The sequence below is a fragment of the Theropithecus gelada genome, chromosome 3 (genome assembly GCF_003255815.1).
Source record: "Theropithecus gelada isolate Dixy chromosome 3, Tgel_1.0, whole genome shotgun sequence".
Lineage (NCBI taxonomy): Eukaryota > Metazoa > Chordata > Mammalia > Primates > Cercopithecidae > Theropithecus > Theropithecus gelada.
In genome coordinates this window covers 44,809,613-44,834,558 of record NC_037670.1, presented here as the reverse complement: position 1 = coordinate 44,834,558, position 24,946 = coordinate 44,809,613, and the positions used below count along the sequence as shown (strand labels likewise).

At 38.0% G+C, this 24,946-nt stretch overlaps 1 protein-coding gene across 1 annotated transcript in view; it reads right to left on the bottom strand.

Moving 5' to 3' along the window:
- The window catches only part of TMPRSS15 (transmembrane serine protease 15), a 131,688-nt gene that overhangs the window by 13,860 nt on the left and 92,882 nt on the right, over positions 1–24,946 (bottom strand). Inside the window, exons 19-21 of the mRNA XM_025380284.1 lie at positions 15,813–15,908; positions 12,094–12,143; positions 11,760–11,934 (exon numbers count right to left, since the gene is read on the bottom strand). Of these exons, the coding sequence (XP_025236069.1) occupies positions 11,760–11,934; positions 12,094–12,143; positions 15,813–15,908 (321 nt within the window). The remainder of the gene's footprint in view (positions 1–11,759; positions 11,935–12,093; positions 12,144–15,812; positions 15,909–24,946) is intronic.

The following is a 24,946-nucleotide window of genomic DNA, read 5'->3' as shown; positions in this document are numbered from 1 at the left end:
AAGAACTTTTGTACCTCTTCATTGAATCCTTATCAGAATTTTACAATCAGAACAAACTAGGCGCTGATTATCTAAATGGTAGGAGGTGACTTTCATTGGAGCTGTCTGACTTTAGAGCCTGCACTTACACCAGTGACTGGGGTGCCTCATACAGCTCTGAGGGGGTGCTGTGGGAGGGATTGAGCACTAGAAGGAAGGGCTGGAGATGTGGTGGGCAAGAGGGAGAGGGAAGCTCTGCTGTTGGTTTCCCTGGGCCCGGGTAGGGGAAGTTGTCTCTGCTCCTCGTGGTTGGTGGCAGCTCCTTACGTGGCTTAGAGACTGGGCCAGGAGGTCATTAGGGTGCTGTAGAGTCTTGACAAGAGGTCTCCTTGCTTTCTCTTCTCCAGGTCAGAGGAATCTGTACTTCAGCCATGCTCAGCATCTTGATAATTTCAGACATACTGACTGCACCCCACTTGCACCGTACCCTGGGATTCCCGTGTCTACCCTAGCCTATGTAGGGAGAGAAAACAGAGCCAAATCTCTTCCCTAGTGTTCTATTTCTGAACTTCTTTCTCTATCACAGGTTCAGTATATTTCCTAAGTCTCAACTGGTCAGTTTTCACTTGAGTAGCCTGCCTGTTAAGACTGACAGGTAACAAGTAGTTATTTTAAAAATTGTATGATTTTTTTTACTCAACATTTACCTCACACATTTACTCAATATTTACAAAAAATTAATCTTACAATTACTATACCATATGTTTCCTATTTGGCATTTTATTAAATTTATTTATACATCATATTTTCTGTAATATTCATATAACCAATGTATTGTAATAATATTTATAATTTATAGTGCATGTATATAAATTATCTATATAAATATTAGCTATATTAATGAAATAACTATTAATATTTTCTCACAGTGTATGAGATCATTATATATGTCGGAGTTAACAGAGTACATGTCATTATTCAAAATTATAGGATTGTCTCCTCAGATGTTTTCTACGTCTTTTATCTTCAGAATTTTTCATATAGAAGTTCAGAGAGGTGTATGCAGTTTATTTGCTATAGATTTAAATAAATGTTAAATTAAGGTATTTCAGAGAGAGAGCATCTAAACTCCCAAATTCTTATCTTTTGCAAATGCTGTACTCTGAGAACTAACCAACATCATTACTGATATGAGAGAGCTTTTAGGTAACACCGTTTAGTAATCAACATTTCCTTTCATTATTTTAAGGACTTGAGTAGAAAACCAATATATGAACCAGGAACTGTGCAGATTAAACATACACGCTTCAAGCTACTCATCTAATTTAATACAATTTACAACAATATTAATCTGACACATTCTTGATAATTTCCAAAACTTTTTATTGTGCCACATAGAAAATAGTCCCCTTTCATGTTTTTGTTACTTCAGTATCTATGAGCAGCACCACGGATAGGAAAAATTCCGCTACCGTGTATCATTTACATCTTTCTCTCAAAGAGAAAGGTTGCTCCACAAACCTTTCTGTCATGCACTTAACTTCCCCACCACAAAACCAACACTAGCACAAGCACCACTAGTACTACTCCATCTGGCAGTAATTTTAGAGCTTTTCCTCGGTGGAAAACGACTAGAGAATACCAAACTTACAGCCCATAGTGCTTAAGTTCTGTGAGCCACTTGAGGAAGTTTCTAAAACTTTAGATTTCTAGTTTCCATTTCCAGAAACTCTAATTTGGAAAGCTGGAGTGGCACTCAACAATCTGCACTCTATAATCACTGGTGGGATATTGAGCAATGCAGAAAACTTTCTAGCTTTTTTATATACCCAAATCTGAGGGGTGGTGGAAGACAGCCTTCAGAAAAGTCATTTTCTTTTTTATATACCCAAATCTGAGGGGTGGTGGAAGACAGCCTTCAGAAAAATCATTTTCTTTTTTATATACCCAAATCTGAGGGGTGGTGGAAGACAGCCTTCAGAAAAATCATTTTCTTTTTTATATACCCGAATATGAGGGGTAGCAGAAGACAGCCTTCAGAAAAATCATTTAAGATGAAGAGATGGGACTTTTTATGTTTTTAAAATTTGGTCTCAAAGCATCTCCTTTCTAGTAAAGGAAGGAAGAGCTATAGGACAGAAGATACATGGGCATAGGCGAAGGTGAGAACCACCTAGAATTAGAAGTCCCCAATCCAGTAGAGGATAAAGACGGCAAAGATAGGGCATCTTTAGACAGAAGTTGGCTGAATTTACTTTGGGAGGCAGAGGCAGGTGGATCACCTGAGGTCAGGAGTTCGAGACCGGCCTGGCCAACATGGTGAAACCCCGTCTCTATTAAAAATACAAAAATTAGCCATGCCTGGTGGTGCACGCCTGAAATCCCAGCTACTCAGGAGGCTGGGGCAGGAGAATCGCTTGAATCCTGGAGGCAGAGGTTCCAGGGAGCCGAGATTGTGCCCTTGCACTCCTGCTTGGGTGACAAGAGCAAAACTCTGTCCAAAAAAAAAAAGAAAAAAAAAGAAAAAAAGAAGTTGGCTGAATTTTTGCTGCATTTCACCATCTGTCCTGCACAAGCAAGATATTTATCTCAGTAGCAAGAGAAAGAGAAGCACAGAAGGTTGGAGAGGGCAGAAAAACATACACACATACACTCGTGGTCTCTGTAACCCCAAAGATGCTTCTTTGAAAAAAGATGCTTTTTTTCCCATTTCCTGTGATGCAGAAGCAGCACCAGATAAGATGAACCAGTGGTGTCCCAGATGTATGTGGGTATGTGCTGATGTGAAAATAACTTCACCACTCTAGGCATCAGGATATCCATTTGTAAGTGGGAATTTCAATGCAGTAGAAAGCTAATACAGTAAGACAACTATGACAGAGCATCACAACAGGCTGAAAGGAAAGGAAAATCTGTGAGAATCCAAAACTGTAAATTAAAACCTTTTTCCTGTTTTACTATTACTAAACGTGGCAAAACAGCAACCTCAACAAATTTGCACCATGCCAACACTGATGTTTACACCCAGCACAGCACTTTTGGTCTCTATTTTTATTCTCCTCTGAATATAACGAGGATTCCTAGATGGCTAGCGAATTCTAATATTTGAGGCAACTGGATATTAGAATGCTTCTGATACATAGTGTTGTTGCCAGAGAATAAGAAAGTTTTCAAGAATATCGGGCAATTCTGAAAGGACAAAGAAGCCAGATTAAATGAAATAACACTGGCCAAGTTTTAGCAAGGTGACTCTCATGTAATGCTCATTATAATTACTCTAGTTAAAAGAAATGAGTTGTTTATGAAGGGCCATGTGTCTGCAATGAAACTCAAAAGAGAAAAGTTAACAGGTGCGAAAGGTAGTTTTAATGTAAAAGGAGGGTAGACAACAAGGATGTGTTTAATTTTTCTTCCTTTTCATGAGTAAGGAAAAGAGTTTCATATATGTGAATATTTTTATTTAATTTTAAGTAGAAATCTGTTTTTAAAATATGGGTATATGCTTATTTGTGTAAGTGTAAGAAACAGAAGTAAGTACAGGAAACAAGAAATAGGCCAAACACTCCTGAGCATAATTTTACTTCCTGAAACATAAGGAATCACCTTTGAACTCTTTTCTTCACTTGACTTCCAGGATTCACTATGCGCTTGTGATTTTCCTTTCATTTCTCTCTCTGTTCTTCCTCAGTCTTTTTTTTTTTTTCCTCCCAGGTCTTTTTTCTTCCATCTTAAACTCTAAATTTTAGAATATCCCAGGGGTCTGCCTTTGGCCTTCTCTTTTATATCTACAGTGGCCTCATATAATCTCATTGAAGTCATTATTTTAAATACCGACAATATACTGACAACTTCTAAATTTGTATTTTAATTCTTGACTTCTTCCATACCATCTAGATTTGTATGTCCATAGGTTGACATCATTGACTGATACCAACTTGGATGTCTAACAGGCAGCCCCAAGCTTGCTATATAAAAATCAGAACTCTTACTCTCTTTCCAATCTGGTTTCTTTCTGTTTTCCTCATCTCAGTAAATGATGTCAACACTCCATACTCTTTTCCTTACTTCCTTACTCCATACATGTGATCATTAATAAATGCAGATGACCCTAACCATCAGAACTTACTAATGAGATCTAGCCACTTCCTCAGCTTCGTCAGCTATGGTCCTGACTGGTCTCCCTGATTTCACCTTAGCTCCTCCCAGCAGTCCCATCTTCACGCATTAGCCTGATTAGATAATGTCACTCTTCAGTCCTCCAAATGGTCCCTCGTCCTATTTACCATAGCCTCGTGAGACCTCTCCAGGGCTCGATCCATAGTTCCAGCCTCGTCACTGCCACTCTGCCAATCCCTTTCTGGGCAACAGCAACAGGGCTTCTTGAGGTGTCTGGAATAAGTCTACCTCATGTCTACCCCAGAGCATCCCAGTTTGCTGTTACCTTCCAAGAAATTTGTGTAACATTCTCCTTCATTTCTTTAGATTTTCCTTCCATTTTCAATTGGTCTGCGAAGCTTTCTCCAACCACTGTATCGAAAACAACCTTCTTGCTCTTATCATACTTTCTGTTCATACTACTCTTCTTTACTGCATGTACCATGGCTAAAGTATTTATTTAAATGTTTTCAGCCTTAACCTGTCATATAAACCTTATCAGAGCAAAGATTTTGTTGGTCTGTATAACACTATCACCCCCAAACTTAGAAAAATACTTAGCACAGGATAAGTGCTCAGCACATGTCATCTGATCGAATGTATATACAAAAACAGTAAGCAATCCAAGAGCAGGAAGGAGTGAATATTACCAGTGGTTCCTCATAACCACCAGGTATGAGAGGCAGAGTTGCATATCAATCCACATCATTTCACTCTCTGTTCTTCCCCAGTCTTTCCCTGCCCCACCCAGCTCTTTTTTCTTTTTTAATATTTAGAGTCTCAAAGTCTATATATTAACATATTCCTTATTTGTGTAACAAGCTATGCAAAATAACTAAGAAAAAGGGGGCTCAGCAATGTGATCCAAGATGATGAATTAATTATCAAAGTAGAGGTAACTTCAGAGATACGATAGAAATTTTTAGGAAATAAAATTTCTGAGTGCACCAATAATTATAATGAGATACCTGACAAATAGACATATGTTATTAAAATAGTGCTAATAGAATGGTGTCAAGGAAATGGATTGCATGATATGGGTCAAGAGAGACCTACAGGAAACATAATTTTACAGGGAAACACAAGATTGGAAGTTGATACAACTTCTAATAAAGACCTAAATCTAATAAGTCTTAGTGGTCCAGTAAGATAATATTAACTTTTAGGAAGATGACTAGCACCCAAACTTGAAATATTTTGGAAAAGGATCCAAGACCTAAGCTCTAACCAAAGTCAGTATTACTAACCCACCCTTGAAATCTCTACTGTCTATGATGATTTCTCAAAGAACTAACAATAGAACTTCCATTTGATCTAGTAATCCCACTGCTAGGACTCTACCGAAAGGAAATCAGTATATCAAAAAGTTACCTGCATTTGTGTGTTTATGACAGCACTATTCACAATAGAAAAGACACTGAATCAACATAAGTGTTCATCAACAGATGACTGGATAAAGAAATGCAGTATATATACACCATGAAATACGATTCAGCCAGGAGAAAGAATAAAATCATGTCCTTTGCGGCAACATGGATGGAACTGGAAGCCATTATCTTAAGTGAAACAACTTTCAAATATTCCCACTTATGGTGGGAGCCAAATAATGTATAGTGGACATAAAGTGTGGAATGATAGATCAGAGAGAGTTAGAAGGATGGTGCTGTGGTAGGGGGGTGGATATTAAGAAATTAGTGGGTAGAGTGTATGTTATTCAGGTGATGGATACCCTAAAAGCCCTGACTTCATCATGATGGAGTCCACCCATGTAACTAAATTACACTTGTACCCCATACATTTACACGAATAACATCTAGAAGTTTCTATTGTCCTGAGAAAATGCTCTTCCTGTTGGGTTTTGTCTTTTTTTGTTTTTTTTTTTTTGGGTAGAGACGGAGTGTTGTGTTGTTCTGTCGCCCAGGCTGGAGGGCAGTGGTGCGATCCCGACTCACCACAACCTCCGCCTCCTGGGTTCAAGCAATTCTCCTGCCTCAGCCTCCCGAGTAGCTGGGACTACAGGCGCACACTGCCACACCTGGCCAATTTCTTTTGTATTTTAGTATAGATGGAGTTTCATGGTGGTTGCCCAGGCTGGTCTCAAACTCCTGAGCTCAGGCTCGCCTCGGCCTCCCAAAGTACTAGGATTACAGGCGTAAGCCACTGCCTCTGGCCACTCTTCCTCTTTCTTATCTGCAAATATTACCATAATCTTAAAATGATATTATAGTATTTCTGCAATCTGAAGAACATTATATATTACAAGCCTAACTCCCTAGAGCGATAAGACTAGGTAGATAAACAGAAAAATAAACTTAAACTAATAATATGTATATTTAGGATAGGTTTAGTAGAAATTAAGTATTTAAACATTATTGAATCGATATATGTTCTGTGTTCCGCTTAGAGCATGAGGCATTCAAAAAAATCCAAATTTTAATTGCAATGACAGTAGCAATTAAGTAATGTTATTTTATTATAAATGCTTAACTGTTTAAAAAGTTGATTTGCAAAGTTTTATTAGTTATATCCATTTAATAAATGGAGTACTAAATAAATTATAAATAGACCGGGCATGGTGACTCACACCTGTAATCCCAGTACTTCGGGAGGCTGAGGTGGGCAGATCAACTGAGGCTGGGCTTTCAAGACCAGCCTGACCAACATGGAGAAACCCCATCTCCACTAAAAATGCAAAATTAGCTGGGTGTGGTGGTGCATGCCTGAAATCCCAGCTACTTGGGAGGCTGAGGCAGGAGAATCGCTTGAACCCGGGAGGCAGAGGTTGCAGTGAACTGAGATGGTGCCATTGCAGTCCAGCCTGGGCAACAAGAGTGAAACTCTGTCTCAATAAATGAATGAATGAATGAATGAATGAATGAATGAATAAATAAATAAATAAAGTATGAATAGTAGTCTGTATTTCTCACCATGCCCCAAATACCTCATATATGAAATTATTTATTTCAGGAGTGTTAACACATATTTTAAGGAATTGTTTCAATAAGAAATCAGGTAAGCCCTGTGTTGTCTCTGGTCTGCTCTGAAAAGCTAAATTAAAGACTGCGATATTGGCAAGAAGCTCCCTATCACTAATTTCATCTTTAATAGATGTCTATTCAATGACTGTGACCCAGACTATAAATCTATATATGATCGCCCACCCAAGTGGCTCCATATTTGCTTCTGGAAGCTGGGATATGAGCGACTAGAAAGAGGTAATGAAGCAACTCTTTGGGTGACTGGAATGTTTTATATCTTCAGAGGAATATCAATTTAACAGGTGCATGCATCTACAAAATGCATCAATTTGTATACTTAAATTTATGCATTTTGCTATATGTCAGCAGGAAAAAAGTGGAAAACAAATATGAGACCCTGGTTGATGAGTCTGCTTCATGCAGTAGTGTGAGCTAGCAATTCTCAAACTCCTTTGTGTGTTCCAGGCTTTCCAGACTTCAGCAAATACATCCATAGCTTGTAGATAATAGAAACAATGCTTTTTATTATCGGAATCAAGATGTAAAAATACAGAAGAAGACAAGATTAGAATTTGCCCTGTAGTAGTCTATTTGAGTTGGAGTCATTGTTTTGAGTTTATATTTATAGGTATATAATAGAGCTTTGTTCATTGTATAGTTTTAGGAACAGGACACAAAAACGGTAGCCATAAGCACACAAGATCACGTTTACCAAAATACAGAAATAACTGAAATAAGTTAAATAGAAATAAGGTTTCTTACAGAAAAGTTGACTTCAGGGCTAGGATAGAAAACGCACAAGATTAACCTGGAGCATCTTATTTTGAGAGAAAATAAAGGAAGTTCTCAAAGAGTGGGACTATATTAAGGTTGATAAAGAAGCAAGCTTGAGGTTTTTTTTTTTTTTTCTTTTTCAAATAGAAGAATCTTCCCACCTAATAACTGGCCTGTATTCAAAAATATTAAAAACAAGAAACACAGAAAGGGGCTACTCTGCACTAAAGGAGATGAAAAAAGTGTAGCATTCAAGTGCAATACACTATCCTGAATCGGTTCTAACATGGCAAACATACAAACAAAATAAAGAGCATATTTGTGACAATTAATTAGGATTGTATTTCATTAATGTTAAATTTCCATGCTTTGCTGTGATTCTGTAGGAAGTATCCTGTTTTTAGTAAAAATATACTGAGTCCTTAAGTGTATAAAAATACATCTAACCTACTACGAAATTGTTCAGAAAAAAAAGTCTCCTGACTTAGAAAGAGATGATGATAAAATATATAGAGGAAAATGTAAGTAATTGGTGAGTCTGAGTAAAGGTATAAAGAGCTCTCTGTACTATTTTTGCAATTTTTATGCATGTTTGAAATTATATCAATATAAAAATTTCAGAAAATAAATATGCTGAATATGCGTTGTGCAAGACTTGGCCTTTCCTTTCATAGAGGCTTCCTATGCAGGAACTGCAACATAATCAACATTTTATTGCACATTCCTGCATGAATCGTGGTCGGCAAAAGCATTGCAGCATCTTATTGTTGTCCTGACAAGCAAGATAGATATCCTTATGAATTTCCTACAGATGAGGAAACTGACTTAGAGATACTAAGTTGCTTGTCCATAATCACACATGTGATTTGCTGGATATAAAGGATTAAAATCCTCTCCTTTAGGTCAAAGTCAAACTTGCCCTTTAAACCACAGCGAGGTTGGCCGACACTTTTCCAAACCCTTCTTTTAAGGTTGTGAAAGGACAACACCATGGCAGAGAAACCAAACAGGCACAGGGTTATTTAGAATCACTCAGGTGAACTTAGCCTGAGGAATGCAAATGAAGTGTTGATGATAAGATTAAACAGAAGAGCTGTTCAATTAAACCATTTAACCACCTGCAGGTTAAAACACCTGGAACAGGTTTACACTGAGGGCAAAGCTACTTGCGTAGCATGAATTTAATAACTTACTTGATCTGGGTTATTCTTTTTATTAGGAAATTAAGCTTTCCATAGCACAATTAGGGTTTTAAAGAGACAGATAAGAGCCAGTATTAATGTACTGATAAAACAGTTTTTGATTAAACTATCTAAAACAGTATCAGAAACTTTGTTAGAGACGTGAAGTAGAAAGCAAGAAAGCTGTTAGGCACTAGAGAAAAAAAATAATTCCACTGAATGCTGAAGGAGAGTAAAATGCATGGTTGGTAAGGATAATTTTGAAATCATCACAATTCTAGCACAACTTACCTTTGCTTGTGCTTAAGCTGAAACTGAAAAGACATTTTATTGTTCTATGGGATTGTGTGAGAGAAGCAGGAGCCTAGGAGAGCCAAAGTAATGCCATTTTAAGTTCAGCCCCATCTTGGTAACAAGACACATCCTTACTGGTCATGACTCATAATCATAAAATGTTTATTGTTGAGGAAGCAGCCTAAAGATACCTACAAGGACACAATCCTACAACAATGGAGAGTCCAAATGTCTCAACACCCATAACAACATATCCTTTCAAGATAATTATGCTTTGATGTACTTAACACACTGCAACGTCAAGGATTGTTTTCTCTAAATCAATAGAATAACAAATTTTGTCGAAGTTACTGTCATGTAGACACAGCTTAGTTTAGTCTTTACATCAACAAGACCCCCATATAAGAAAAACTTAAAACAAAGACAGGGCGTTCCTTCTCTTGCTTTCTAAGGATGCCTAACTCTGCGACTCAGGAGCTTTCAATAAATGATCTTTTTGCACTGCACTCTGTGACTGGCCTTGAGTTCCTTCCTGTGTGAGATCCAAGAATCCTCTCTTGGCGCCTGGATCCGTACTCCTTTTCTCTGGTAACAATTGGACATGTGTTTATACTAGGTAAAACTGCCTTTCTATTTTCTTCACGTATTTCTTGTTTGGAAAGCTATGACATTGGTATCATTGACCTATTAGAAGTACATCTGTAAAAAGATAATTGAAAGACATCACTAATATTACTGCGAGCATGATTGACATTTAGAAAGCATATGTTTGACAAGAACATTAAACAGGAATTTGCCAAATTCAAGGTTGATATAGCAAGGCTGCTAACTTATTAAGATCTACCCATGTGCAACAGAAAACATTGGCTCTTTAGCTAAAAGTAGCTTTAATTTGCATCACAGTTAGGATACAGATGTTACCTATCTGTGACATGTCCAACACAAACAATATATGTCGATAAAGGTTAAAGCCATGTTTAGAAGGGGATGGAAAAATTGCCTCTACAGACGCTTGCCGTAGTATGAAAATAAATTATAATATAAATTACAATTACAGCAAAGTCAAGAGGGTGCACTTTAGTTATGGGAGAGTCTGTAATTTAGTCTCCAGGATGTAACACTCAATGGATAGAATCAGGGAGAGCTTTAGACGTAGATGGGATGGTGCTGTAGGTAGCTCCTTTGGAGACCAGCTATTTGGCAAACCTGAGATCTAGTTGAGGGTCCTTTTTCTCCAAAGTCGTGGGATTATGCATTTGAGTCTACTTTCACTCTGATATAATGGGTATTTAGGCATAAGTGCAATCTTTTAAGGTTCACTCTACCTTGGTTTCCCTATCTCCTTTAAAATTTTCACAATCTCTGTGTCTGACAGTTTGTCTTTACTTACCCAAGGACCTTAAATATCTGCGTGGGTAACGAAAGGTAAGTCTTGTAACCTGATCAACTATGACTGCCTCTTCCATGCCTGGTTCTTTCTAACATGGTCCTTTCCTCAGAGGTTCTGGATGCTGGCTACAGAGAGGTTTACTCTAATCCTCATGAGTGAGGTCATTCACTGGACGTCTCACTGACATAGGGGCAGGAGATGAGTCCTAGATCAAGCTCATGCGTCTTCTGTGAGGAAGCTCCCTTTTCCCTGACCGAATTCAGAACCACGTGACAACCTAGAGCAGTGGCATCTTTCACGTGGAAGAGGAGAATGAACATGTTCTTGGGCCCAGGATCATTTAGTTTTTCCTCCTTTACTCTCACCCTCTTCCACCCACTCTGTTCTCTTCTCTAGGACTGTAAAATAAATGCCAGAATTCAACATGTATCTTGTCCTATTATAGTACAAAACAGAGTCAGATACGGTTGATATTAGTTCTCAATTTCAGTTAATAGGTAGCAATCAGAATAGATCTGACTTAAGAACTAAGTACTTTTATCCTAATTCACAACAAAGTGTTTATCCATGAACTTCCAGAGCACGGTATAATTGTAATTTGAGTGCAACCTAAGCATACTTTCTGATACTGACAATTTGCTAGCAATAAATATTGGACAAATTGAATGGTAACCAGTATGATTTTTACAATAAATACTAATTTCACACTCTGAAAAAGGCTCACCGTGTGAATTGGCAAAAGTTTCCATTTTTATGTATGTAAAAGGGTCTAATGATGCAATATCTAACGTAGAATAATTAATATTTGTATCTAATGCAGAATAATTTTTAAAAATTTATCTCTATTTTCAGACATGACATTAATGGGAAAATAATTGGAATGTTTATAATGTCATAAACAGCAGGATTTTCCTGCTGGGGTGGTTTTGTGAGGCTACATGAAATGGGACGCTCGGCAGGGTCTGCCGTGGTGACCTAGTTTGGGAAGGGACACGGCATCACACTCACCCATACACGCAGTGTGCGGCGGACACCAGCCAGTCACTGCTGACGAGAGATGCGCCACAGAGCAGTCGCCCGCCATAATACAGACCCACAACCCAGGGCCAGGCCCCCTCTTCGGCATTACTTCCTCCCACAATCTTTGGGGTGATGTCTTGAGCCACCAGTTTTTTTCCACAAGCTATTAAAATAATTGGAGAAAGAGCATCTATTTCATTTTTGTCATTTCTTCTGATGGTGAAAATTGAGTGGTAACAAAATAACTTCGGGTGACATACAAACTCTATTCAGAATTTTAAACAGAATGCTGGAAGGGGGATATGACAACATATTTACTTACATTTATGGTTACACCGTAACCGAATCAAGGAATCCTGTAAACACTGTTGACTGTAACAGAAGAACAATCATATTTTTACAATTATGCATTTAGTATTTTAAAGTCAAACATCGTGTAGGTTATCCTACTTTTGCTTTAGTAAAATGGACATCTTAATGTCTCATATATGAAATGTAGGGAGACTGAATTGTAAGCCGAAGAAGCCCCAGTTTAATGTCAAATAGAGGTGAGTTTACATCCTTATTCTACCATTTCTATGTGACTTCAGGGAAGTTGCTCAATATCCCTGAGACCCAGTTTCTTCTTCCATAAAATGGGGGTGATAGTACTTTATTGGAGTGCTGTTGGAAGAAAAAGCAATATTTGCAATAAAACTATTAGAGGGCCTTATACACAATGAAATTCTATAAATGATAGATACTGTTATTTTACTTGAATCAATATTGGTTTTCATGATTCTATAACCCAGAGTATGCCTCAGTATTGCCAATCCGGCAACTATTCCGTGCCCAACACTGTGTATGAGGCTGTGTGCTTCATTCAGGGAACTGAACAATGAATATGTCACAGGCGCTGCTTTCAAGGAAGGCAGACATGTAACAAGCACATATAAATGAAAGCATTAAAAAAAGCATAGGCCGGGCGCGGTGGCTCACGCCTGTCATCCCAGCACTTTGGGAGGCCGAGGCGGGCGGATCACGAGGTCAGGAGATCGAGACCATCCTGGCTAACACGGTGAAACCCCGTCTCTACTAAAAATACAAAAAATTAGCCGGGTGAGGTGGCGGCGCCTGTGGTCCCAGCTACTCGGGAGGCTGAGGCAGGAGAATGGGGTAAACCCGGGAGGTGGAGCTTGCAGTGAGCTGAGATCGCGCCACTCACTCCAGCCTGGGCGGCAGAGCGAGACTCCGCCTCAAAAAGGGAGGCCGAGACGGGCGGATCACGAGGTCAGGCGATCGAGACCATCCTGGCTGACACGGTGAAACCCCGTCTCTACTAAAAAAATACAAAAAACTAGCCGGGCGAGGTGGCGGGCGCCTGTAGTCCCAGCTACTCGGGAGGCTGAGGCAGGAGAATGGCGTAAACCCGAGAGGCGGAGCTTGCAGTGAGCGGAGATCCGGCCACTGCACTCCAGCCTGGGCGACAGAGCGAGACTCCGTCTCAAAAAAAAAAAAAAAAAAAGAAAAAAGAAAGCAAAGGCATAAATTACTGAAAACGCATCACCTGCTTAGAAATTTAAATACCAACTCTTTTTTCAGTGTCAAGAATTCCATTTTAAACAAAAACTAAGCAAATTTGTTTTATAATGCATTTTACTTATCAGCCACTAGAGGTCAGTATAACACAAGAAATTAAAGTACTTGCCCCCCACTATTTCCAAATGTAACCACAGCAGATACTGGCTACATTAAAACACACACATTATACATGCAGATACACATATAATCGTAATGACTTACATTTATATACTTAGCTACAGCTAATTGTGCATGCTGTTTAGGTCTTTAAAAATACAACGTAAATAAGACCTAAGATCCATATGTCCAAACAAAGCAATAGTGTTTCAGAAAAATACATGAAAAAGTTTATTTGAAATCATATGTATCCATATTGAATGACTGTCATATTCTTTATAATACAGAATGATTTTAGTTGAAATATAAGGAAGTCTATCTTTTTAGTAACTAGTGTGCATGCATGTATATCAATCTAGATATATTGACATGTATTTATTTATAACACCCCAAGGAAGTCTCAGTTAACTCCCCTTTTGTTAACCCTGTGGTGGGAGATGGTGGTCTGAGTCTTGCATATATCTCACAACAGGTTAAACAATCAGAACAGCCCGGGCGCGGTGGTTCACGCCTGTAATTCTAGCACTTTGGGAGGCCGAGGGGGATGGATCACGAGGTCAGGAGATCGAGACCACCCTGGCTAACATGGTGAAACCCAGTCTCTACTAAAAATACACAAAAATTAGCCAGGCGTGGTGGCGGTGCCCGTAGTCCCAGCTACTCGGGAGGCTGAGGCAGGAGAATGGCGGGGAACCCGGGAGGTGGAGCTTGCAGTGAGCCCAGATGGCGCCACTGCACTCCAGCCTGGGCGACAGAGCGAGACTCCATCTCAAAAAAAAAAAAAAAAAAAAAAAAAAATCAGAATATAGGTCATATAAGTCAGTAGATTTTTATAGTTGGCAGAATCATTTTCCTGGACATCCTCTTCTTTTACTTATTTTTTATTACAACCACTAGTGCAAGGGCATTTTCAAAAGTACCAGTTTTCATATGGATACAAGCATAATCATCTATGCAATAAATAATAAATGCATAAATAAATTAACCAAATTAATAAATAAATGAACATATGTCTGATTTTCTGCCAACTCAATATAATGTGGCTAATGAAGGAAGGGATCAAGGACATTTAATTAACTGGCTTGCTGATGTCATGAAAGGTTAAAATATGTCTATAAATGATGTCTCTTTCAAATAGCACAAACATATATTATAATAGTGACACCAATGGAAAATGATACTGGCATTTCATTGATAAGCATAGAATAAGCTAGTTCTGATCTGAAATATGCATATAATTAGCATAAATGATTTTAAATAGTTTTTTTCTTACAAATTGTTAAATGCCCCTAAGACATGAATAGAAGAAATTCTTAACGTACAAACTGCTTCAGGATCTATATGGTAATATAAATTTAGACATGCCTTATAGGAAAGGAAATCTAGAAGCCTGCTTTCTCACTTGCAGATGCTTTGCTTCATATCCCATGAGACTCATAATATCAGTCAAGGTCCAGCAAACATTGATATAAAACATTCAATTGCAAAGTTCTTTTTTTGGTACTCAAAATACTCCTTTACCATTTTTATTTTTTTACTGGTTAAGCTCACAGAAATGGTAACTTTTCATGAAAAACTGAATAATTATCTAATTTCATTTTTTACCATTAAAAAAAATATACCAGCAAAGCATCTTAAATCCTTGTTTGCAGTTATGGCTTCTTGCAGTTACGTTCTCCCCACCCACAGCTGTTCTTTAATGGAACTGTAAAATTCAGAAGCCAATTTCAACAAAAATTACTATTAACACCCAAATAGGAGAAATGACTTAATCTGAGCTAAAACAGATCTTTGAATACAGGAAAAATGCTGCTTTTTAACACCTTAGTAAAGGCTATAAAAGTAAACCTAATATTAAAAAGTAAAAGAGAATATGTAGACACCACGAAAAGTCCAGACTTCTTCATTTAATATTCGTGATCTATTTGCCAAGGAAAGGAAAGAATATCATGATTTTCCCCTCTTTCTTCTCTTTTAGTGGTAGCTAATTTGTGCTGCCTTCTTTAGTCTGATCAACACTGGACCTGTTTTATCCCAGTTCTCACAATTTCTTTCCATGTGATTTAATTGTGTATTAATCCAAGGCTAAGGATAAAAAAGGGTATAAAATTAAAACAAGTCAAATCCCTACGAGTGTGCCAGAAATTTACATATAGAATATTTCTTTTGACCATCTTATATATATTAGGGTTAGAAAATGTTATCAGATATTAAATACTATTTGAGATTACTTAAATAATAAGTCAAATAACTTTCAAGATTATATGACCAGTATGTAATAGCATTCAAATCTGACTGGCTTCAACAATCTATCTTCTTCCATGTCTATGTACAACTAGTCTAAGAACAGATTTAGGGACCCACCTGGGTGTTAGTATTAAGCTGCCATCAGGTGCTGTGTTTAATTTGACAAATGGTCCACCATTGGTAGAGAAGATTGGCATTGATGAGTTTCCACTCCTAGAGAAAAAAGGAAAAAGCACACAGACAAAACAAAAGCATAAAGAAAAGACCATAAGCTAGACTTGCAGTTCCTTAATGCTGTGGACATTAAAACAAATTATGGGATTCCAGCCAAAAGAATTAACGTTTCAATATAAAACTTCAAGTGTTTTCCTATCTAAAGGATAAAGCAAATCAGTAGAATTACCCATAATCACATGAAACGTAATATCTTTAGTCTTTGCTTGCATTCTTAGATATTTTCTTACAAAATTAAAATCATTACATATATCACTTAGTTATCTGGTGTTAGAAATTTGGTTTTTCTATGTTGCCAAATAGTTTCCATAAAAAACCGCTTTGAATGACAACTTCACAGCATTGCTGCACTGTAATTTATTAAGCTTTTCTCCTGTATAGCTCATCTTTTTTTTTTAGCTCATCTTTTTAAAAGTGCATGTAGAGAACAACATAGACAAAGACTGTCTTCCGTGTTTACCTCTCAAAACGTTGCTTTGTTCTTCATATTTCATTCAATTCGAAGGCTAACAAGCCCTAATTTAAAGGAAGTCATGTGATTGTGCCAGAGAGACTATGTAGCCTTGGCCTGCAAGTGTCAATGGACGAGGCACCACAGGGTGGAGAAAGAGACACCTCCCTGTGACCAAAGACATGCAGCCCCTAGGCTTTCTTTTCCCTGAAAACCCGTCATTCCCATGCTCTCAACTGTGGGCTCTAATTGAAGATTTCTCTTAATTATCCTGACACTCTGTTTTAGCCTTAGCCGGAGACTTTTAGCTTTTAATTCTTCATCTTGTTTCTTGCCTTTTATTTATTTCAGATTTTGATCGTCATATGAAAATATCCCTTTAGGCTGGAAACATCCCGATTTCTGCCGTCTTCTGCTGGTGAGCAGGGAGATGGTGTGGTTCTTCCTTTTGGAGAACTGTGACCGACCTACCCATTGCCTCTTTAAAAGAAGCCCCAATGTACTCCCCAAGCTATTGCCAACACTAACCCTTTTCTGTCTGTTTCCAGGGAACTTCCAAGTAACAGTCAAAGCTTTTCTGATCAATTAGAAGATAAGAGCTATTTAGAAGGTGGTTCTTCTCTCTTTTAATGCTTTTATCAAGCTGAAAGAGTGTTTGTTTAGTAACTTTCATCTACGGAACATAGAGCTGGGACAACAGATGTCTATTCTATGTTCCAGAATTTAAACCTTGCACTTTTATTTTTTATTTATTTTTATTTTTATTTTTTGAGACGGAGTCTCGCTCTGTCGCCCAGGCTGGAGTGCAGTGGCGCGATCTCAGCTCACTGCAAGCTCCGCCTCCCGGGTTCCCGCCATTCTCCTGCCTCAGCCTCCCGAGTAGCTGGGACTACAGGCGCCGCCACCTCGCCCGGCTAGTTTTTTGTATTTTTAGTAGAGACGGGGTTTCACTGTGTCAGCCAGGATGGTCTCGATCTCCTGACCTCGTGATCCGCCCGCCTCGGCCTCCCAAAGTGCTGGGATTACAGGCGTGAGCCACCGCGCCCGGCGGCACTTTTATTTTATAAACAGATAAAAGTAACTGAAACACACAAAGCCATTCCCATTCTTTAATAAAGTCTGAAATGAATTTAGGAAAGGAAAGATGAGCCTTGGAATTCCTATTGTTAGAGATGATGGTATTCCTCCAAGTGGGCAGAAGGAAAATCTCCTTTAAATATTTATATAAAATGCTTTTGCTATGCCTTAGAAAACAAAACAGGTATGAAGACATCAAAGGGTAGCTGAGAATGCAGAAAGTCTGGAATGCGCCAGGTCATGAAGAACTTCACAGATGCAGAACAGTTATATTTAAGGACTCACACATTTAGAGCAGACCGAATGTAGTTAAAAACAGATCCTAGAGGACCTTGAATTTTACCATTCTTGCAGGTTTTGGTAGAAATCATCATGGTAATCTCAGCCTTCAAAAATATCAAGGGATGCCATCTCAAATTAAAGAGGCTTTCGTTGTGTTTTGCTGTCTGTAGGCTCCAGGAACATCATTGGAATTGGTTAATTAGTGAACATCATTGCTGCCAGAGTAAAGTTGGTTGGTTGGGAGAGTCATTCTCCGACCTCTCTTCTAGACATCTCTCTTATCTTCTTGTGTTTGATCACATTTTTAGTTTCCTCATTCGGCTGAATGCCTGCCATGTGTTGAACATTCTTCTAGGTAGTTTTCCATGTTCCTGACTCCCCATGACACATTCTCAAAGTGATGCTCTCCAGACAAGCAGCATCAGCCTCAGGAGAGAATATAGGTCAAAAGGCAAATTCTCCAGGCTCACTCGAGGCCAACTTAGCCAGTAGTCTTAGGCCTGCTCTAGGGTAGGGCCTGGTTATTTGTATTTTACCAAGCCCTCCAGGTGATCCTGGTGCCTGCTGTAGACAGGAAAACATGTCATAGCCAAATATGGCATCTTTTTCTGCTACTGGCACGAGGCTCTGCTTTTTGACATCCAAAGTGACTTCTAGTTACCCAATAATCTGTTTTAAGGCACTCATGTCTAAATGAGGAAACATTTTGGAAGGTGTATCATTAAAAATAGATGTTAGAGAGGTAGATTTTAGACTCTTCACTTATCTATAGCTATCCTTTTCCCCTGTCCCTTGCATATCTCTTTTAAGACAGAGCCTGAAGGGATACATTAATACATTAATTTCTTCCTTATTTATTTATTTATTTATTTTGAGACGGAGTCTCACTCTGTCGCCTAGCCTGGAGTGCAGAGGCTCAATCTCAGCTCACTGCAACCTCTGCCTCCCAGGTTTAAGTGATTCTCCTGACTCAGCCTCCCGAGTAGCTGGGACTGTAGGTGTGTGCCACCACAGCTGGCTACTTTTTTTGTATTTTTAGTAGAGAGGGCATTTCACTATGTTGGCCAGGCTAGTCATGAACTCCTGACCTCAGGTAATCCACCTGCCTCGGCCTCCCAAAGTGCTGGGATTACAGGCGTGAGTGACTGCATCCGGTCAGATACATTAATTTCTCTGGACATTCACACCAAAATCTGGACAAAAACTGAATTGAACAAGTATTTAAAAAATATTTATAAATATTTTTTAAGCAAGACTATTTATTACACATCTGCTTCTGGCATGCACTCAGATAGGATTAATGTGTGTGTGTGTTTTTTTTTTTTTTTTTTTTTTTAACATATGCCTATTCTAGAAGGAAGGTCGATTAGAAACAAATTTTTAAGAATAATGGGTATTTGTTAAATGCCAGTTGTTCCACCCTGAGATTCTCAAATGCTGCTCCATGGTGGCACTTCCACTATCCAGCAGATAAAACTGGAGATAAATATACACATGGATCAAAGATGTGTAACGTTATATTCTGAGATGATCTTTTCAACACTTTAGTTTTCTCAACATGAGAAAACAAATATAAATGTGTCATCTTGGGCTATTTAGAGTAGCTGAACAAAATACTCCTTCAAAAATAGTTACAAAATTATCCCATAATTACATTTTCGTACTAAATATTGTTACCAGCAACATAGGAGTAGGGTATAGGGCCATCAGTTCATACAAATACTTTTCCAGATGTCAGTTCCACATGTGAAATTTGGGATTTGTGATGGACTACTTACATTTCAAATCCTGCCAAGTCAAATTCATTCTTTTTCTGACTAAGCACAATTTATTTCTTTGTATGCACAGTAAACAGATTAAAAAGCAGCAGAAGTTTACAACAAACTATTCCTTATTTTAAGAAATCACAAGGCAATAAATATATATTAAAAATCTTCTCGATAGAATAAAAGATTACCCTATGTGAAGTCACCATTTACTTTTGAAAGACAAAAATCTCAGAACTACTAAAAAATGGAATTCAGAAGGAATGCATTATATTACGTTCTGTAACTTAAGCATGCGCCCGATGCTCTTACTGCCTCAGTTTTCTTTTCCTGCAAGGAAATTAGTTGTTGACTTTTAGAGAGGCACTCTGTGAAGATTAAAACTAGACTGTACATTTTCTAAGTCTTAAAAATGTTCCAGATTTGCAGATTTAGATAGCTTCATTACACAGTCACATAGCTATTTGAAATCAGAAGTTTAGTATCACATAGAAACACCATATAGCATTACCTTGTTGACACACTAATGCCTCCTGGAAACCTATTTCTAAGCTTTTATTGCCATTTTTATGGCTTATATCACCTCAAAGAGCTCTCCTTACTTTAGGAAAACTTTATTCCATGTGAGAAAAGAAGCATATAGATGCAATCATTATTATTTTGGAGGTCATAGATGAAGTATAAAAATATACTCATAGATGAATTCTAGGGAGGAAAAAGGATAACTCAAGAATACTTGCAGGGTATTAAATCTCCTGCCTCTCTTCTTAGGCCCTGCCTAGGTTTCTTCTCTTTTGTCTCACTTCTCAGGCTGCATTTTCTGTGATAAGAATTCTTCCCTGGAGCAGGAGCTTAGGCGGGGATGTTTTAAGGCCTTTGGACACACTAAAGTGAAAAAGAATAATAATGCTTGCTGCAAATACTGCAGCTAGGCACTGTAGCTCATTTCACACCCCAAAAGGTTTAAGTCATGAATAGAGCCAGGTGGGATTACCCTGAAAAGGCTTTTGGAGAAGGATGGTCGTTTCTTTTCAGATTGGAGGGGAAGAAGGGGATTGATTGAGCAGGACAGAAGGCAGGGGAGACCATTTGTATAGGCAGGGGCTTGGTGGACAGAAGAGATTCGATGGCACATCATCCCACTAGGAGAGTAAAGGCATGTGGGCAGGTAGGTAAATGCCATTTCTGAACTGGACACATTTCAACTGTAATTATTTAACCATGTATTGCATTTATAGCAATACATCTAGCACACACCTAGCCCTGTGATAGCAAACAGGTAAGTTTAATTGATTTTAGATTTTCTGCCTTCCACCCTTAAGAGTTGGTGGCATTTACTCAGAAGTAAAGAAATGTCAATAAAAACAATTATCTTAACCTAATCAATTTCTACTTGTGTGCAAGCTACTGTATTAAGAGCAAGAGGTAAATTGATAGGTTAGTCTCGTAGCTATTCTCTGTTGTCTTACAGATGTAACAGTGTTACAAAGGAAGGAAACTGCTGGTACCGGCTTCCTACCAAAAATATGTCTGAGAGAAGTGATACTTGTAGGAAATTGTCAAAGAGGCAGGCTCTCTTCATGGGCAACATCTTGGAAACCTTGGGCAATGCCAACCACTTTAACATTGTTTCCTTAGCTGCTGTTGCTGTTGGAGCTTCTTCTTTTGTTTGTTTGTTTGTTTGGAGTAGAAGGCATGTGGCACACATATCTACATTTCTTATTAAGTTTTCTCAGTGCATTATCACTTTCTAAGGACCTATGAGTAAAATTTCCTTTAGAATTTAGTGTTGGGCAAAACTTGTCATCCCTGTGTAACTGTTAGCATTTATCTTATTTCATCAGGAAAATTATATGGTTTTTAATGTTTTCCTTTTTGCGTGGGTCTCCAGGAATCTCAGACATAAGTGTTAGTAATTACACTGACCTTCCATGTTTTGTAGATTTACCTCTTTATTTCTTTGGATCTTATTTTTCTGTAGTATTCTATTAACCTTACTGCATATGTACTTTGTTATATAGACTTCAGTTCCTTTTTGGAAAAGAGATAATGGAAGAAAATCATGGAGGAAAAAAGAAAGAACAGAAGCACATGAGGAAAGAAGAAAGAAAATGAGGAAAGGAGAAAGAGGAAGGAAAAATTAAAGGGAGGGAGGAAAAAGGGAATATTATTTCATTGGATTTCATCAATTTTATTCAAAAATTGTTCTTCATATCATAGAATATACAGCGTTAATTACAAGTTGAGCAGGTGGAAGCACTTTTTTGAAGAAAACTAGAATGAATAAGGAAGGTTTTGTTACAAACTTCATAGGGCTAAGGTTTTCTCTCCTTACCTATGTCTGTTTTAGAATGTAGAAACCTCCTCTTTTCCAAGTAACAAGATCTAAGGAAATGATAAGGGACATTGCCTTGGGGGAAAACATACTCTCTTGTTTTTATATAACAAAATAAATACCTATACATTACAGATAATTTTTGGCAGATGATTTGTAATTGTGCCAAAACATAAAAGAGATGTTCTCCCTCTTTTGTGTGTGTAATTATATTCTTAGTCATTTCCTGACAGCAGTCTCTCTTTGGTGACAAAATACATATTAAAAAGTGTAAGCCAAAATAGGAGTGAAAGACAAAGAAGATTCTCCCTGAATGGTGGATTCTCCCTGAATGGTGGCAGTGCAAAGACATTTCATAAAAGTCTCTTGATTCCCAATAAAATGTTTTCAAATACTTAGTAGGATTGAAAGGAGGAATAATGTTTTTCCAAGTAAGAAATAATACCAGTCTGTGGGTGGTGAAAACCTTGCTATGGATATTTTTCACTCTGTTGATGATATCCTTCTCATATTTCTGATGTGATTTCATCTATGCCAGGGTTTGTGGGGGTACGGGGTGGTTCTAACAAAGTCAAAGTACGTTAGGACAAGCTAAGAAATGTCCTGGATTAGGTCAGATAATTCTCAATAGGGTATTTAAACCTGGTACCATAGAGAAAAGTTTGTTTGATATGTGTGTGTGTATCTTTGTTTTGTTTTTATTACCAGGTGAAATCAAACCGTCAAAGTTTGGGGATGCTTTGCATAACTTCTATGTTGTTTTCTACTGAAATGAGTATATGAAGGATCATGCTTGTCTTGACTACTCTGTCAGAATGACCTCGGGCTTTTAAAGAACTAAGACCTCTGGGTGTCCCTTTAGCCAGGGCCCTTCTCCTCTTTGGAATCCCTGGTAGTTCATGATAACGGGTAGGAGGTTTGTAGTTGGAAAATAAATAATTATATCTGTATTTTTCCTACCTTTAATCTCTTCTTCTGATACAAATGTAGGTGAGTAACCACAAAATTGTTAGCAACATCTAAAATACGGTCACCAAAACAAACTACAGATATGTTCATATCATATTGCAGTTGCTAGATACATATATAAAATATCATTTATGTTCACCTTTGATATTATAGTAGTCATTAGAGCCACCAGTACATCTTATTAAATATGTTAATAAAGAAATATTTATTTCCATGGATTTAAAAATTTTTGATAATTATTTTTAATGTAATAAAGTTCCTTTGTAGTTCTGTGTGTTTTATTTTATATACTTAAGAATACTCTTTTGCGTGTGTAATTATATTCTTACTAATTTCCTGGCAACAAAGTCTCACTTGGGTGACAAAATACATACTAAAAAGTATAAGCCGAAGTAGGAGTGACAGACAAAGAAGATTCTCCAAACGAAGTTGCCCCAGACTGACAAAAGTGCCTATGACACTAAACAAAGGTTCACAGCACATACCCCAGGTGGTGGTTCTCAACTCTGGAATGCATCTGAATCACCTGTAGGGCTTATTAAATCACAGATTGCTAGGCCTTACTCTAGAATTTTTGGGTTCAGTAGGCCCAAGGCAGGATTCCAGGATTTGAATTTCTATAAATTTATCCCAGGTGGTTCCATGCTGGGATGGAATTTGGTCCTGAAACCACACATTGAGATTCACTGACCTAGACCATTCTGAATCTACGGGTCTGAGGCTGAGACTAGGTGATCCTTATGTATAACCAGGCTGTACCTTTAAGAGCTGATGTAGCTGTTGTATTACAAGTCAGTGGTACACCTAATGTCACTCCTTGCCCAGAGCAGACATAATTATCTTATCACTGTGCTTTCCCCCACCCTGCTAGATATTAAACCCATTAAGTATTAATGTTTAAAAAGTATCAAATTATGGTAGTTTGCTATTAATGATTTGCTCTTTAATTATTTTTAATTAATGCATTTCTAATTTTAAAATGGAGAAAACATCAGAGTTATAATTTGTACTTCAAGTAAATGATGGACTTTGTAGTTAAGTCAATTAAACCAAATTAAAATAAGATTTTTTCCACCATCTTGCCCAAAGCTTTTCTCACTCACCCTACCACAGTAACATAGCTAATAAAAGTACCTTCTGTACTGAAGTTACAAATAAAAAAAATTTAAAAATGTAAAATATTATTTAATTATTTCTGTGTAAAGCTAGCAAATTAAATAAAAATCATCTAAAGCCAAATCTAAAGCCAAAGGTTACTTTTTTTTTTTTTTTTTTAAACTGTTCCCATATCTGTGTTGTTGTTTTGCGTCCTGAGTTGTAGTAAGTCGAGGTTTTCCCCACATACTTAAAAATTTTGGGACATTGGCAGAAAATATTAACAAGGGCAGAAGCGCTACGTGTCTACCGCCTTCTTAAACTAGGATGGAACACAGGTTCTATTTCCGGTGTTCCGGAACTCAGTGCTAAGCTGTATAAACAAATTCATTGTGGTGGTTACATAAGAATTGAAATGATTATGCTCTATGTTTTTGAAAGGCTTATCGGAAAACATTTTAATCTCTCCCCCCAGTATTTTCAAAACACAGCTGCAAAGGAAGAATCTTGGGGTAATTCCATTTCTTAGCATTTGAGAATGTAAGGCTCAACTTGATGTTCCTGATATTTAGAAGGATCTTGGACAGGACTAATATGGGATTTAAAAATTAACACCCCATATTAGTCCTGTCCAAGATCCTTCTAAATATTAGGAACATCAAGTTGAGCCTTACATTCTCAAATGCTAAGAAATGGAATTACAGAAGGATCTTGGACAGGACTAATATGGGATTTAAAAATTAACACCGGCCGGGCGCGGTGGCTCAAGCCTGTAATCCCAGCACTTTGGGAGGCCGAAACGGGCGGATCACGAGGTCAGGAGATCGAGACCATCCTGGCTAACACAGTGAAACCCCGTCTCTATTAAGAAATACAAAAAAAAAAACTAGCCGGGCGAGGTGGCGGGCGCCTGTAGTCCCAGCTACTCGGGAGGCTGAGGCCGGAGAATGGCGTGAACCCGGGAGGCGGAGCTTGCAGTGAGCTGAGATCCCGCCACTGCACTCCAGCCTGGGCGGCAGAGCGAGACTCCGTCTCAAAAAAA